The 15131-nt window shown below is 41.9% G+C and overlaps 1 protein-coding gene across 1 annotated transcript in view; it reads right to left on the bottom strand.

The window, feature by feature from the left end:
* Window positions 1–295: 295 nt before the first annotated feature.
* Window positions 296–15131, bottom strand: part of LOC138965047 (protein kinase C delta type-like) — a 58943-nt gene continuing 44107 nt past the window's right edge. The window contains exons 8-17 of the mRNA XM_070337176.1: window positions 13856–13985; window positions 10725–10873; window positions 9090–9269; window positions 7867–8040; window positions 6540–6631; window positions 5997–6059; window positions 4053–4191; window positions 2829–3017; window positions 2500–2640; window positions 296–2123 (exon numbers count right to left, since the gene is read on the bottom strand). Of these exons, the coding sequence (XP_070193277.1) occupies window positions 1974–2123; window positions 2500–2640; window positions 2829–3017; window positions 4053–4191; window positions 5997–6059; window positions 6540–6631; window positions 7867–8040; window positions 9090–9269; window positions 10725–10873; window positions 13856–13985 (1407 nt within the window). The 3' untranslated portion in view covers window positions 296–1973. The remainder of the gene's footprint in view (window positions 2124–2499; window positions 2641–2828; window positions 3018–4052; window positions 4192–5996; window positions 6060–6539; window positions 6632–7866; window positions 8041–9089; window positions 9270–10724; window positions 10874–13855; window positions 13986–15131) is intronic.

The raw sequence follows: 15131 nt of genomic DNA, 5'->3' as shown, positions 1-15131 counted from the left end.
AGCATCTACTAAAACCACATTCAGGCTGAAAACCTAGTCGGTGTTGTTCAATCTGCCTTAAAGTTCCCGCTAAAACACAATCATCAACTTGCTGCTAAAAGTCAACTAATCAAAGCATGTTTTTTAACCAAAAAACCCAATCCTTTTAATCGGCGCATGCCAGATGTAACTCTAGTTTCTCGTTCTGGCAATGCTAAATATAGCTTTGTGGCCTTCCACTATAACTAGGCTTGGTCTCCTGGAGATGGATGTCCGCCTTTATAATAAGGAAAGTGAACATACTGGTCTCTACGTGTTCCCCTTACAACATCTCTGAAAAAGAAACCTACAGAAAAAAAATCGACTAGAATACTCAAGCTAACCAAAATTAACAGTAAAAATAGACCTGCTGGCTGACGCACTTATTTACACACAAGGCTACAAAATCTGTGATCATGATGAACAACAATCAGTGCATTACAAAATAGTTATTTAGACTGACACCCATTTATACCACAGCCATTTTCAGTTTGATTAAGGCGGTGAAATAATGATCAAATCTTCATATTTTATCTCAGCACAGCAAAACCACATATTTCACATTCATTCAAGCTTGTGAGAAAATTGCAAGAGGTAAAAGATTGGAGACTTGTTGAATATCATTACCGTTGCTTTCCGGATTTATACTAGCACAGATAAATAACGGAAGTTTACGCCAGAGTGACTTTCAATTGTTGGATGATTATGCCAGTCAGAAGGTCAGTAAAATGAACACAAGAAGTTTCAACTGTGGATAAAAAAAAACATCAAACGACACAGAAAAGTTGTTGAAGATTCAATGCAGTCAGTTATAGATGATCAATTTAATCCTCTTAATTGTCACTGCCCATGTTAGCGCTGTCATAACTTTAACTTGCAGTTTTGTTTAAATGACAAAATTATACTTGTACAACTGTCTTCAATAACTCCACAATACAGGCAGTCTTCGGAGGAGCTGTTCTCCTTTTCGACTGCACTTTCTGCTGAAAACAATACATTGTACGTGTGTAACCGAGTGCCGAAACACTACGATCACCTCGGGAGGCGAAGTGCAATCAAACAGGATTGATAATGTTAGGGCTAATTTCTTAGCCCTATAAAAACTGTTATGCAAACCCGAAGGTTTCCATGGACATACAGACAATCGGAAACCACAAGACCCCATCACAAACAGAATTCCACAATCAACCGGTGTTGACTTAAAGGCCAACAACTCGGGTGCAGAGTCTGCTGTGAAAGGAGCGGTAGCCTCCCCTGTCACACGTGCAACCATGAACAAAAACTGTTTCAATCAAACATCAATGATTCACCGAGACAAAAATGAACCATAACTTTTTCAAAAATACGTGCAGTGGAACCTAGCTCCATTTTAAGTCCCTCTAATACAAGACTTCCCCTTTCTAAGGCATTTTCTTCATAAATAAATTTACCTCCATTTTAAGACTCCCTCCTTTTTAAGACTAGATTTTTGAGATCTTAAAATGGGGGTTCCACTGTACTGACAAAAACTTGGAAACTTGGGTCAAGTGAGGTGTGACTGGAAGATATACTGGGTTACAGTCTCAGGCAGGGCGGGGATGTAGCTCAGTCGGTAGCGCGCTGGATTTGTATCCAGTTGGCCGCTGTCAGCGTGAGTTCGTCCCCACGTTCGGCGAGAGATTTAGTTCTCAGAGTCAACTTTGTGTGCAGACTCTCCTCGGTGTCCGAACACCCCCCCGTGTGTACACGCAAGCACAAGACCAAGTGCGCACGAAAAATATCCTGTAATCCATGTCAGAGTTCGGTGGGTTATAGAAACACGAAAATACCCAGCATGCTTCCTCCGAAAGCGGCGTATGGCTGCCTAAATGGCGGGGTAAAAACGGTCATACATGTAAAAGCCGTGGGAGTTTCAGCCCATGAACGAACAAACAAACAAACAAACAGTCTCAGGCAGATAATTGTGGGGAGTGACATCAAGAATCCATGGCCTCAGCGGAGGTGAAGGAGAATCGCTTGAAGACATGCTGGTTCATCGTCTTGAGCAGTTCTTTGTCGGTCGGTGTCAGCTGCGCACGCTCCGAAGTGAAGTCAGAGTCGAAGTTGGAGATGTCCGCTTCGTGTTTCTGTTGAAAAAGAAAGAAGAGAAATTGAGAGAGTGTGTGGATGACATGAGAAAGTATGAGAATTGCGGCCTTGGTTACAGTGAATTGTTATTATGATTTCAAGGTTGTGTGTGCGTGTGTGATGTCTTGAGTGTCTACATGTACAGAGAGAGTTTGTGTGGGTGTGTGAGGGTGTGTGGGTGTGTGTGTGTAGCTGTGTGTGCGTAGTTCATGTGTTTGTGTGTGTATGTCTGTGTGTGCATCTGTGAGTGTTTGTGTGATATGCAATTATATGTGTATAATCTAAAGCTAAAAAGCTTGTCTCAGTCTGAAAGAGGTACACATCAGTGAATGATAATAATTATTTAATTTTACAAACACATTTCTTAAAACTTACGATCTTTGGCTTGAAAGGAGGCTGAATCTGCCTGCCCTCCAGCCTCTCCCAGTCAATGCCGCGGAAGATCGATTGAGATCTGATTGGTCCATGCTCACTGCCCGGCATACCCAAGCGGTCAACTGGGTTGCGCTCAAACAGCTGCAAGTTGAAGATTTAAAATTAACCTTTTGAAAAAATAAATTTTCCCGAGAAATTGCCCGAAAGAAGTATGATAAAAAAGTAGAAGGAACATTTTATAAATCAATAAAAAAAAGAATTGTGATATGATATTCTTCAAACACCAACAAACATGCTTCGGTAAGAAAGCCTGGCAAACAAATACTCACTAAGCTGAGCATGGCCGCTGCCTCTCGAGGCAGAGAGTGAGGGTATCGCGGCGTGTCGTGCAGAATGGAGTGGAATAGATCATCTTCATCATCTCCGTGAAAAGGAGACTGACCGATCAGCATTTCGTACAGCAGGACGCCAAACGACCACCAGTCCACTGATGCATTGTACCGCAGTCCTTTCAGAATCTGCACAAGACATCGATCAAGAAATGAGTGGAAAAAGCCATGACATCAGTGATTCATTCTTTAAGCCAATGGAACAATTTATTAGTTTTCATTATCGTTCACACCACTGCAAGCTGAAGGTATTGCATCGTTCATTGCAATAATTTTTAAAACACTTTAAAATTCATTTTGACTTCTGTCTGACTACACACACACACACACACACACAAACACATAGGTGAAGAACCAACTACAGACATCTCGGATCTGACTGACAAAAACTTGCAACAGTACACACACATGAAAGACAGTACAGTAGTACCTGCCATATCCGGTCACCGATTAGTCATTGCAAAGGTGACCGCAAATATCAGGTGGCCGTTCATTACAGGCCCCCTCCTCCTCCAAAAAAAACCAAAAAACACGATCAAGTTTTCATGAAGAAAAGAAAGCGATCATCCACGAGCCGCCGATTCATTGTCTCTGTTAGTTTTGCTTTCGTTTATACATCTTAATTATTTGTGTGTTTAACTCGATCGTCCTGGCTAAGCTATTGTTTCGTATGTTTCTATGTGTGTTGTTTGGATTATTATATATGTATTTGAGTGTCAGATAAACAAGTGTTTCAAACTCACATCAGCTGTGATCGATCCGGAAGTGACTGCCGTAAATGTACATGTATGCGCATGTCTGTATTTACAGTTTGCGCATGCGTAAGTATTCATGTCGTCTGCTCGTGCTGTGCCGTCTGTGCACACAACACACACACACACACACACACACACACCACAGGCGCTCGCCCGCGAAAGTGACAAGTGGCCGTTAAGTGGCCGCTCCTGTCGAGTAAGAGGGGCACCTTAGGGCAAAAATCAGTGACCGTTGACCGCGTCAGACAGGTTAACGGCCATTAAGAGTCAATTATAGAAGGAAAACTCATTAGTCATGGGAAAGCTGGCCGCTCCGGGTAGGTTCACGCCCACGAAAGGGCCGGAAATGGAAGGGACTACTGTATGTCTCCTTTTCTCACGATTCTTAACAAAGGGTCGCGATCCTCACCTCAGGAGCGATGTAGTCAGGTGTTCCACAGAACGTGGTGGCCCGGTTCTCGCCAAAGATCTTCTCCTTGCACATGCCGAAGTCAGCGATCTTGATGTGACCGTCCTTGTCCAGCATCACGTTGTCCAGCTTGAGATCTCTGATGGAGGCATAGTAAAAATGTTGAAGGCACAGTCCTTCCTGTGTCAACAATCATGCACACCACCACATATCTTTCCAAGCTTTTACATGACATATTACGGGTGCAGTGGCCTTGTGGATAAGATGCTATCTTTCCAAGCTTTTACATGCGATATTACATGTGCAGTGGCCTTGTGGATAAGAATTGCTATCTTTCCAAGCTTTTACATGCGATATTACGGGTGCAGTGGCCTTGTGGATAAGATGCTATCTTTCCAAGCTTTTACATGCGATATTACATGTGCAGTGGCCTTGTGGATAAGAATTGCTATCTTTCCAAGCTTTTACATGCGATATTACATGTGCAGTGGCCTTGTGGATAAGAATTGCTATCTTTCCAAGCTTTTACATGCGATCCCTATTACATGTGCAGTGGCCTTGTGGATAAGATGCTATCTTTCCAAGCTTTTACATGCGATATTACATGTGCAGTGGCCTTGTGGATAAGATGCTATCTTTCCAAGCTTTTACATGCGATATTACATGTGCAGTGGCCTTGTGGATAAGAATTGCTATCTTTCCAAGCTTTTACATGCGATCCCTATTACATGTGCAGTGGCCCAGTGGATAAGATGCTATCTTTCCAAGCTTTTACATGCGATATTACATGTGCAGTGGCCTTGTGGATAAGAATTGCTATCTTTCCAAGCTTTTACATGCGATATTACATGTGCAGTGGCCTTGTGGATAAGATGCTATCTTTCCAAGCTTTTACATGCGATCCCTATTACATGTGCAGTGGCCTAGTGGATGAGATGTTATCTTTCCAAGCTTTTACATGCGATATTACATGTGCAGTGGCCTCGTGGATAAGATGCTATCTTTCCAAGCTTTTACATGCGATATTACAGGCGCAGTGGCCTAGTGGATAAGATGCTATCTTTCCAAGCTTTTACATGCGATATTACGGGCGCAGTGGCCTAGTGGATAAGATGCTATCTTTCCAAGCTTTTACATGCGATATTACATGTGCAGTGGCCTTGTGGATAAGATGCTATCTTTCCAAGCTTTTACATGCGATATTACATGTGCAGTGGCCTTGTGGATAAGATGCTATCTTTCCAAGCTTTTACATGCGATATTACATGTGCAGTGGCCTCGTGGATAAGATGCTATCTTTCCAAGCTTTTACATGCGATATTACAGGCGCAGTGGCCTAGTGGATAAGATACCGGCCTCCCATGCGGAAGGTCGCATGTTCGAATCCCGGCCGCGCCATGTGGGTTAAGGGTGGATATTTTTCCGAATTCACAGATCAACTTATTTGCAGACCTACCAGTGCCTTAATTATCCCCCTTTGTGGGGATCCTTTAACCTATGTCAGAGTTCGTTGGGTTATAAGACACACAAAAATACCCAGCATGCTTCCCCAGAAAGTGGGTATGGCTGCCTCAATGGCGGGGTAAAAACTGTCAATAATTAAAAAGATTGTGGGAGTTGCAGCCCATGAAGAAAGAAGAAGAGACGTGAGATATAGCCTGATATCAATTTGGTGAAGTCCACTTTGCAGAGTCTACTTCATGAAACTCGCTGCACAATTTAGCTTTGGCACTGAATCTTCGTTAAAAAGACTCCGCGAAGTCTTCATGAAGTCAACTTCGAGCTCAGTTAAAAACAGCCTGAAGAGATTCCTTAACCAGAACAAACTAAAATTTGTTCACACACAAAATTCTTTCTAAATCATTTGCATTCTTCTTCGTTATATAAGTATCTTCCCCAGAAACATCAGCATGGCACGCTATGTAAAAATTTGCCAAGGCTCACCTGTATATAATACCATTGGAATGCAGGAATTGGAGACCACAGACTATCTCAGCTGCATAGAATCTGAAACAAAGAAACAGAATGTCAAGATTTGTTTCATCTTGTGTTACTCTAAATGCCGTACTTAAATAGCAGAAATGCACAGGTCTTCTGTCATTTCTTCTTTTCATGTAGCAATAGCTAGCTTGACAAACCAATGTTGTACTTCCACAGCAATGACTGAACACACTATCCAACAGAGTAAGACATTGAAAAGCGATTGACACATTTTTCTGCATTGTGAGTTTTCAATGACGGATAATTAAAGAGTAAAATGGAATCATAGCTTAATTTGCTTTAAAAATCCCAAAAATATATTTTATGACAAATTCCCCTGTACATCAAGGTATCCACTTTAGAAAAGGCAATAACCTAAAACACAGATTTCACAGTTTCTCAAAAGTAGCAATTAAAACAAACAATGAAAAAAATGCACACTAATTAAGCCAAAATACAAATGCACAACGATAAGCAATTTAGTTCGAAAATGTTAGAAACACTCACTGTGCTCGGGGGAAGTCAAACTTTCCAGAGAGCTGTATGTGGAACATCAGGTCACCACCATTCAGGTACTCCATCACGAAGAACAGATGGCCCTGCAAATTGCACACAAGTAAATTGTTAAATTCTTCATTTCAATACAGTGGAACCTCCCTTTTAAGATCCCCAATTTGAGACCTCCCCCATATTAAAGGTACTGAACTTGTCAAATCCAGGTGCACGGAGCCCCTGGGGCTTTTAGTCATACCTCAGGCAGCTATCCGTTAGAACTACCAAGTTTCATTGACTTGCACCCAAAGAGTCAAGAACTGCGATTTTTGTACGAATTAATTTCGTACTCGAACCCGGCTGGTCTTGACCTATTTTTGGATCTAAATTTAGATCAGGTAGATCACCACATCATGCACAAAAAGACACGTCACTAAGCAAACTATGTCAGACGTCATCATGAGTTTGTGTAAAACAAAATGGAGGCCGAAATCACTCAGTTGAATCGAACTCCGACCAAACACCACGTAATGACTAGGTTAATTTATGCACTCGCGTAAACAACAAACTGTCGAGCTTCACAGATGTCGTCGTTGGGTAGTTTTGGGTTTGTTTTACTACCATAGGAGGATTTTTGAACTGTAAATGCACTCAGCTGCAATAAAAACGCAAAACAAAGGCTGTCAGCTGCACTGTGCCTTTAAGACATTGATTTTTCAGATTTTTTTTTCATAACCTCTGTAAATTTACCTCCATTTTAAGACTCCTTCTTGATTTTTTTCAAATTTTTGGAGGTCTCAAATGAGAAGTTCCAATGTTGACTTCTTAGTGTCTCTGTTGTAATTGCCAGAAGACTGGTTCCACATTACTGTCATTTACTGCTATTCTGCATCTATATTACAGCGCTTTATTTTCTTGACCTTGTGATATATGCTGAGAACACATCCATACCATTTCTCAGACTTCACATTTTCTGTCCAAGACTGTTTCTATGTCATTAACATGTAAATTACCACAGACATGCAAGCAAACCAACTGTGTTCATTATAGTAAAAATCACACATGCTTTCACGCAGGAGGGGGGTGTTGCCTTAGAAGGGGGATTTTCACTGTATATCGAGACAGAGCAAGGGACTGGAGGAGTGGGTGGGGTGGGGGGGGGGGGATAGAGGGGGTTCAGGAGGAAGCTTTTTTTTCGAGGTGGAAGGGGAGGAAGTTGAATTGAAATACAATGTTACCAGGGACAGGAAGGGGGTTTAGGAGGAAGCTTTTCTTTTCTATTTTTTGTTAAGAGGAAGAGGAGGGGGGGAGAGGAGAAAGATGAAATGAAACACAATCTTACCGGGGACTGGAAGGTGCTGTGTAGGTGGGTGAGGAAGGGGTGGCGGCAGCCAAGGGCCAGAACTCTGCGTTCAATCAAGGTGCACTCCACATCATCGTCTTCCAGAACAACGTCTTTCTTCAGCGCCTTGATGGCAAAGAACTTCCCTCCTGCCTTGGTCTCTGCCAGCATCACCTGAAATCACACGCAAAAGGTAAGCTCAGCACCTTGATGGCATTTTAAGAACTTCCCTCCTGCCTTGGTCTCTGCTAGCATCACCTGAAATCACGTGCAAAAGGTAAGTTCAGCACCTTGATTGCAAAGAACTTCCCTCCTGCCTTGGTCTCTGCTAGCATCACCTGAAATCACGTGCAAAAGGTAAGTTCAGCGCCTTGATGGCAAAGAACTTCCCTCCTGCCTTGGTCTCTGCCAGCATCACCTGAAATCACACGCAAAAGGTAAGTTCAGTGTCTGCTGTGCACTGCATTACAGTGGAACCCTCCTTATAAGACCCTTAAAATGTTGAGAAAATCCAGGTCTCAGAACCCCCCGCGGGTTAGGGGGAAGAATTTACCCGATGCTCCCCAGCATGTCGTAAGAGGCGACTAACAGATTCTGTTTCTCCTTTTACCCTTGTTAAGTGTTTCTTGTATAGAATATAGTCAATGTTTGTAAAGATTTTAGTCAAGCAGTATGTAAGAAATGTTAAGTCCTTTGTACTGGAAACTTGCATTCGCCCAGTAAGGTAATATTTTGTACTACGTTGCAAGCCCCTGGAGCAATTTTTTGATTAGTGCTTTTGTGAACAAGAAACAATTAAAAGTGGCTCTATCCCATCTTCCCCTCTTTCCCCGTCGCGATATAACCTTCGTGGTTGAAAACGACGTTAAACACCAAATAAAGAAAGAAAGAACAGGTCTCAGAAAGGAGGGAGTCTTAAAGGAGGTTAATTTACTTACAGAGGCTATGAAAAGAAAATCTAAAAAATGCAAGGTCAGAAAAAGGGAGATGTTTTTTTTAAATTTTATTTCTTTAATGACCTTATTTGATTTGCATGCAGGCTACTTCAACCCTTCTTGTTTGCCTCATATTTTTTTTGATTTTTTTTGTGTTCAAACAAAGAATAATGAGTGAACAGCACAAAAAAAATTAAAAAAGTCCCAAACAAAAACATTTAAAAAAATACACTTCCCACAAAGTTTTCACCTAACAAAACAAAACAAAACTTCTCAAAAAGTGTTTACCTTTCCGAAGCTGCCTTTGCCGAGGACTTTGAGGAAGTTGAAGTCCTCCGGTGTGAACTTGCGCATGACGGTGGGGGCGGGGGTGACAGCAGCGGTCTTGCAGGTGTCATCCCACATCTGCTGGTAGGACTCGTCGTCACTGTCGTCACTCTGCTCGTCCTCTTGGTCCTGGGAGTCGTCCTGTCGACAGTGGTGACAAGGTAAGGTATGAGTAACAACAGCAATAACAAGTATATGATTCTCTTATTCCCCCCTCTGCTTCTTTACCTCTGTAAACTTGTGGGGGTAGTTATTTTTCGATAATGACCCAGCAACCAAACAAATAACGACCCAGCAACAGCCTGAATCCTCGATAGTGCAATGGGTTGAGAAGTTGTTCTGTTTCGGTACTACTTTTTGCGACTGAAAAGTTCCGAACGCTCTAATGTACGAAGTATACACCTCTGGAGCAAACAATACAAACATACAGCATTTAAATTAACAACTACAGGCCTGAACACATGAATCTCTATATAAAATCCATGAGTTCGGTTGTTTTCTGAATCTAGATCTGCCGTGCTCAAACGTTCATCACAAGCAATTTCCCGCAAGGTAAGTAACTCATACTTTGTCTAGCGACAAGAGTAGTTCCCCTTCTTTTCACTCAGTTTCTTCGACAACAGACTGCAATCCGACGGTCAGTTTTCAACAATATTTCATTTAATAAACAGATCACACGCAACCAAATGCACACATCTCATCAATTTAAACAACATAAAGCGGTTTCATACACTATTTTCCCCAGAAAACTGAACTTCATACAGTTTTTAACGTTGGAACACGGGTGCAAACGTTCGTCTGCTAGTCCCATTTGACCAAAGAACATTATCCTAAGCGTTACCAAAACATATACAGAACACACAATATCTGCCTTTGCCGCCACAGCAGAATAACAGCATATCTGTGTACTTGATTTTAGTCCAAAATAGGAAAACTGACAAGAAGTGTTAACAGAATGGAATGATTTGCACGGAACTATACAACCGCGCATTAATCGATCGCCTGCGCAGGTTGACTGGTTGAGTGAATAGGATTCGATCAAACTTTCGCAAAAAACCTCCTCTTTTCTTTGAATAACGTACACACCTCTGGGACAACCTGTGTCTGGCCTGTCTGAAAACACCTCCGCATGAGGGATTTTGCAGCCAGCGCAGTGAAGATAAAGAGGGAAAAATTTTCTCTGTGCGTGCGGCAGCAAGCAGGATGTCTCTGAACTGTACAGTAGTACCTGTGATTTAAGGACACCCTTGGGGCAAGCCAAAAAATTTCCTTTCACTGCAGGCGCTGCCTTTCATTAGAGAGATGTTTGTTACCTCCCTGTATTTCCTTTTGTAAGGCGCCCAATACCAATACCAATTTTTGTTGTTTTTCATTCAGATGATAAAAGTTGTATTGTATCGAACTGAATTGAATTGAATACAATTAAATTGAATTCACTGAAAGCACCTAGGCAGGTTTTTCACATTTTAAGCTAAAATTCGGGTCGCGCCTTGCGCAGAAAAGTGCTTTGTATTCCCCCAAAAAGGTACATTAAATGAGATTCAAAGCATTAATCAAACTAGTGACTATCACCCTTACGAAACAATAAAGTCTCACCATAGCGGCAGATCCTCTGTTCAGCGTCGGGCGCGTACGGCCAGATGACACCTTGACCTGCTGCAGTGCCTCCGCCAGCATCTTCTGGTTGACGCCGCACAGGTTGGGCAATAGGTTGCAGCACCGCCGGTGACTGTTGATGCCACACACTATAAGACAACACAACAAGTCGCGTAAGGCGAAAATACAACATTTAGTCAAGTAGCTGTCGAACTCACAGAATGAAACTGAACGCAATGCAACGCAGCAAGACCGTATACTCGTAGCATCGTCAGTCCACCGCTCACGGCAAAAGCAGTGAAATTGACAAGAAGAGCAGGGTAGTACTTGCGCTGAGAACGATAGCTTTTCTGTACCTCTCTTCCTTTTAACTTTCTGAGCGTGTTTTTAAACCAAACATATCATATCTATATGTTTTTGGAATCAGGAACCGACAAGGAATAGGATGAAAGTGTTTTTAAATTGATTTCGAAAATTTAATTTTGATAGTAATTTTTATATATTTAATTTTCAGAGCTTGTTTTTAATCCAAATATAACATATTTATATGTTTTTGGAATCAGCAAATGATGGAGAATAAGATGAACGTAAATTTGGATCGACAATTTTCAGATTTTTAATGACCAAAGTCATTAATTAATTTTTAAGCCACCAAGCTGAAATGCAATACCGAAGTCCGGGCTTCGTCGAAGATTACTTGACCAAAATTTCAACCAATTTGGTTGAAAAATGAGGGCGTGACAGTGCCGCCTCAACTTTCACAAAAAGCCGGATATGACGTCATCAAAGACATTTATCAAAAAAATGAAAAAACGTATGGGGATATCATACCCAGGAACTCTCATGTCAAATTTCATAAAGATCGGTCCAGTAGTTTGGTCTGAATCGCTCTACACACACGCACACACACACACACACACACACACACACATACACCACGACCCTCGTCTCGATTCCCCCCTCTACGTTAAAACATTTAGTCAAAACTTGACTAAATGTAAAAACAACCTTAAAACAACAGTTCTGAGGGCCTCAAAGGGGGGGTATCATCACGATCACGGGAAGGGAAATTTTAGCTTTCACGATCACAGTTACCTTGATTTTTGTTTTCACGATCACAAACACCTTGACGAATAGAGGATCATAGAGTGATACAGCTGTGAAAAATGTACGTTGAAAATAAAATGCTTTGCAATAATGCCCATCACGATCACGAAAACAAATGACGATCACGATCACGAGACTTGATTTTTTTGTCATCACGGATCACGGGCAAGTCCCATCACGATCACAGAAATGGAAATTTCTGCAATCATGGTCACAGAAAGGTAAAAAAACGCCAATCACGATCACGATTTTAACCCTTTGGGGCCCTCAGTTCTGACAACGCCGGTGACTGTTGATGCTGCACACCATAAGACAACAGAAATACAAGCTTATAACAACAGTTCTGACAACGCCGGTGACTGTTGATGCTGCACACCATAAGACAACAGAAATACAAGCTTATAACAACAGTTCTGACAACGCCGGTGACTGTTGATGCTGCACACCATAAGACAACAGAAATACAAGCTTATAACAACAGTTGTTACGTCGCACAGGTTGGGTAACAGGTTCTGGCACAGCCGGTGAATATTGATGCCACACACTATTGGACAGCACAAATACAAGCTTATACAACAACAGTACTAATCTATATACTATTATATAAAAATGGATATGTGTGTGTGTGTGTGTGTGTGTGTGTGTGTGTGTGTGTGTGTGTGTGTGTGTGTGTGTCTGTGGTCGCCATAGCTCAGAGATGGCAAAAGATAAGCACAAGATTGTGTGCATGCACACTGCCCTGGAGCCACAGACGTGCACCTGGGTTTAAGCTTCTCGAGACATTGTTTCCTTCCTCGGGTAATGACCCTCCCCATTAATTAATACAGCCTAGTATAATAGTGCAAGGGAGGTAAGTCATGCTTTGATACCGATCGAAGGGAGGTAACTCATCATTCCAGCATTCCGTGTCATTCTCATTTCCCCCAAATGTTTGATTTGGAATTTTTCTTTCAGGGCTTTGCTAACACCCGGGCAAAGCCAGGTCTGACTGCTAGTAATTATTATGGGTGACTGTTCAGATGCCACAAACATCATGCAATCGATGACTTGATATTGCAAAACCATGCACTTCTAGAAGTGCAGGTGTCTGTTTGTTCACGCCCACCCCAGAACAACCTTAACATGAGATTATAACATCAGGTTCTGACATTGGCAGTGAGTCTTGACAACACTGCGAGAACGTTAGCATAAATACACACTAGAATGTTAAACATTCAACACTATCAGTTGAAAAGTTCTAACTTTGCAACAAGTAATAGACAAATTCCGAAAATAACTCTCAGGTTTGTCTGGGTTGTGAACAAGTGAATACCCTTGATTTTTTATCAGACAAAGGAGGAGCCAATCACTAGCGAGGGGTGTGTGGGAAACATGACATGTGGACAGGAGCACAAGTGACTTTATTCGTCAGAGAAAACTCAAGGGTATTCACTCTTTCACAACCCATACAAACCCGACAGAGTTATTTCCCAAATTTGTCTATTAAGAACTTTGACTGTGTGTTTACACATTTAGGCAATCCCATATCTATACCTGCTAATGTGTAATCATTGTAACAGGACAAAAAAATTCCCCCAAAAATCAACCTATGTGACTTTCTGCTGAACTGAACTGGGGGCTTTAATTGTCCATCAGGTCTAAAAAAATGCATATGTTGGACATACTTTCTGCCAGACATCTCATATGTATTATATGTTCTGTGCACGTGCAGCCAATAGCAAACCAAGAAACTGGGTAAATGTGTCAAAGTCAAGCATAAAACAGGGGGGCCCAGACACGGGTCAACTTTATGTGCAGACCCAGAGACGGTATCCATGTTCCACCCCGTGTCACCACAGTGGCACGTAAAAGACCTTGGTCATTCTGCCATAGGTGCAGGTGGCTGATACACCTAAACACACACACACCTGGGTAGAGTGACTTTTTTGTTGCTAGCTTTCCACTGGGAGGAAGCGACCCAAATTTCTCTGCAATATGGGACAAAAAAGTAATGAAAAAAAAAAGAATGAAAACTCTACACTTACTTTCACACTTGACGCCTTGCTTGAAGAGACCAAACAGCAAGGAGCCGCAGTGATCACAGAAAGTCGGGGACATATAGTTGTTGCTCTTGAAGCGATGAGGAACATTGATGTTGAACCGCTCTGTCAACATCTGAAATCAGGCTCACCATTAAAACACATTATTCTTTGTTTGAACCAAAAACAAAAAACAAAAACACAGTGGGGGGAACAAATAAAGTGGTACCTGTTACAAAAGGACACCCTTCAGAACAGCTAAAATGTTCCTCTGCATTTCAGATGTCCTTTCATGACAGGTCAATTAGTTAATAGACAACCGGACAACAGAAAGAGAGTCCTTTATTGGGAGGCATCCTCTCACTAGAGGGGCCAGATCATCTTGCAGGTATCAATGTATAACAAAAGCAAGCAGGCAAAAACACATGTAGATTCAGGCATGGGAATTGTCCGCGAAATCGTGGATTTCCGCAAAGGAAATTACGTTTCAGCAAAAATAAAAAATTGTCCACAGCAAAAAAAAAGGTAAATTAAATTATATGTATACTATATAGTCTCTCTATTCATTATTTGCTTACACGAGAACTATCAAAATATTGGTCTAAAATGCTAAAATTCGTTTTCCTTCCGGGGAGCTTTGCCCCCCTAGTCCCCCAACGGGGCTCTGCCCCTGTACCCTGCCGGGGCCTAGGCCCTGGACCTCAGCCTATTTTCAGAGTTTTTTCTATTTTGGAATTCCCATACCTGAGATTATGAGGACATAGAAACGCGTCATCATCCAAGTACACAGACAAATTCAGTCAGAAGAAGCTGCCAACTACATAACAACACAAATCAAATGTCGTCCCAGTCTCTCTCTCTCCCTCTCTCTGAGAGTGGTTGATAAAAAGCTCGTTTGTAATGCTTATAACCCTTGTAAAATAAAATTTGATTTGATTTGGAATTTAGCTCTCTCTCTCTCTCTCTCTGTCTTATTCTGTCTCTCTCTCCTCTCTTTCTTTCTCTCTCCACTAATCCTCTTTCTTTAACACTTTCTACCCCACCTATATGTTGACCAAGCTTTTTTTTTTAGCCGAGACCAGCTGTGCTACAGCAGGTTACTTAGAATTGTAGTAACGGTGTAGAAACTGTGTATCAACACGCTGGAATGCAGACGTTAGATCGACGTTACAGGAAGCGACTGAAGCTAACAGTCTGAGCGGATATATCCGTTCCTGGTCAGATAGAGCCATATGAGTGGGGGTACGGATATATCCGTACCTGGGAGACAACGAGTTAAAAC

This window comes from Littorina saxatilis, linkage group LG4 (genome assembly GCF_037325665.1).
Source record: "Littorina saxatilis isolate snail1 linkage group LG4, US_GU_Lsax_2.0, whole genome shotgun sequence".
Taxonomy (NCBI): Eukaryota; Metazoa; Mollusca; class Gastropoda; order Littorinimorpha; family Littorinidae; genus Littorina; species Littorina saxatilis.
Note: the sequence above shows the minus strand (reverse complement) of the source record. Positions and strands in the feature narration are given on the sequence as shown.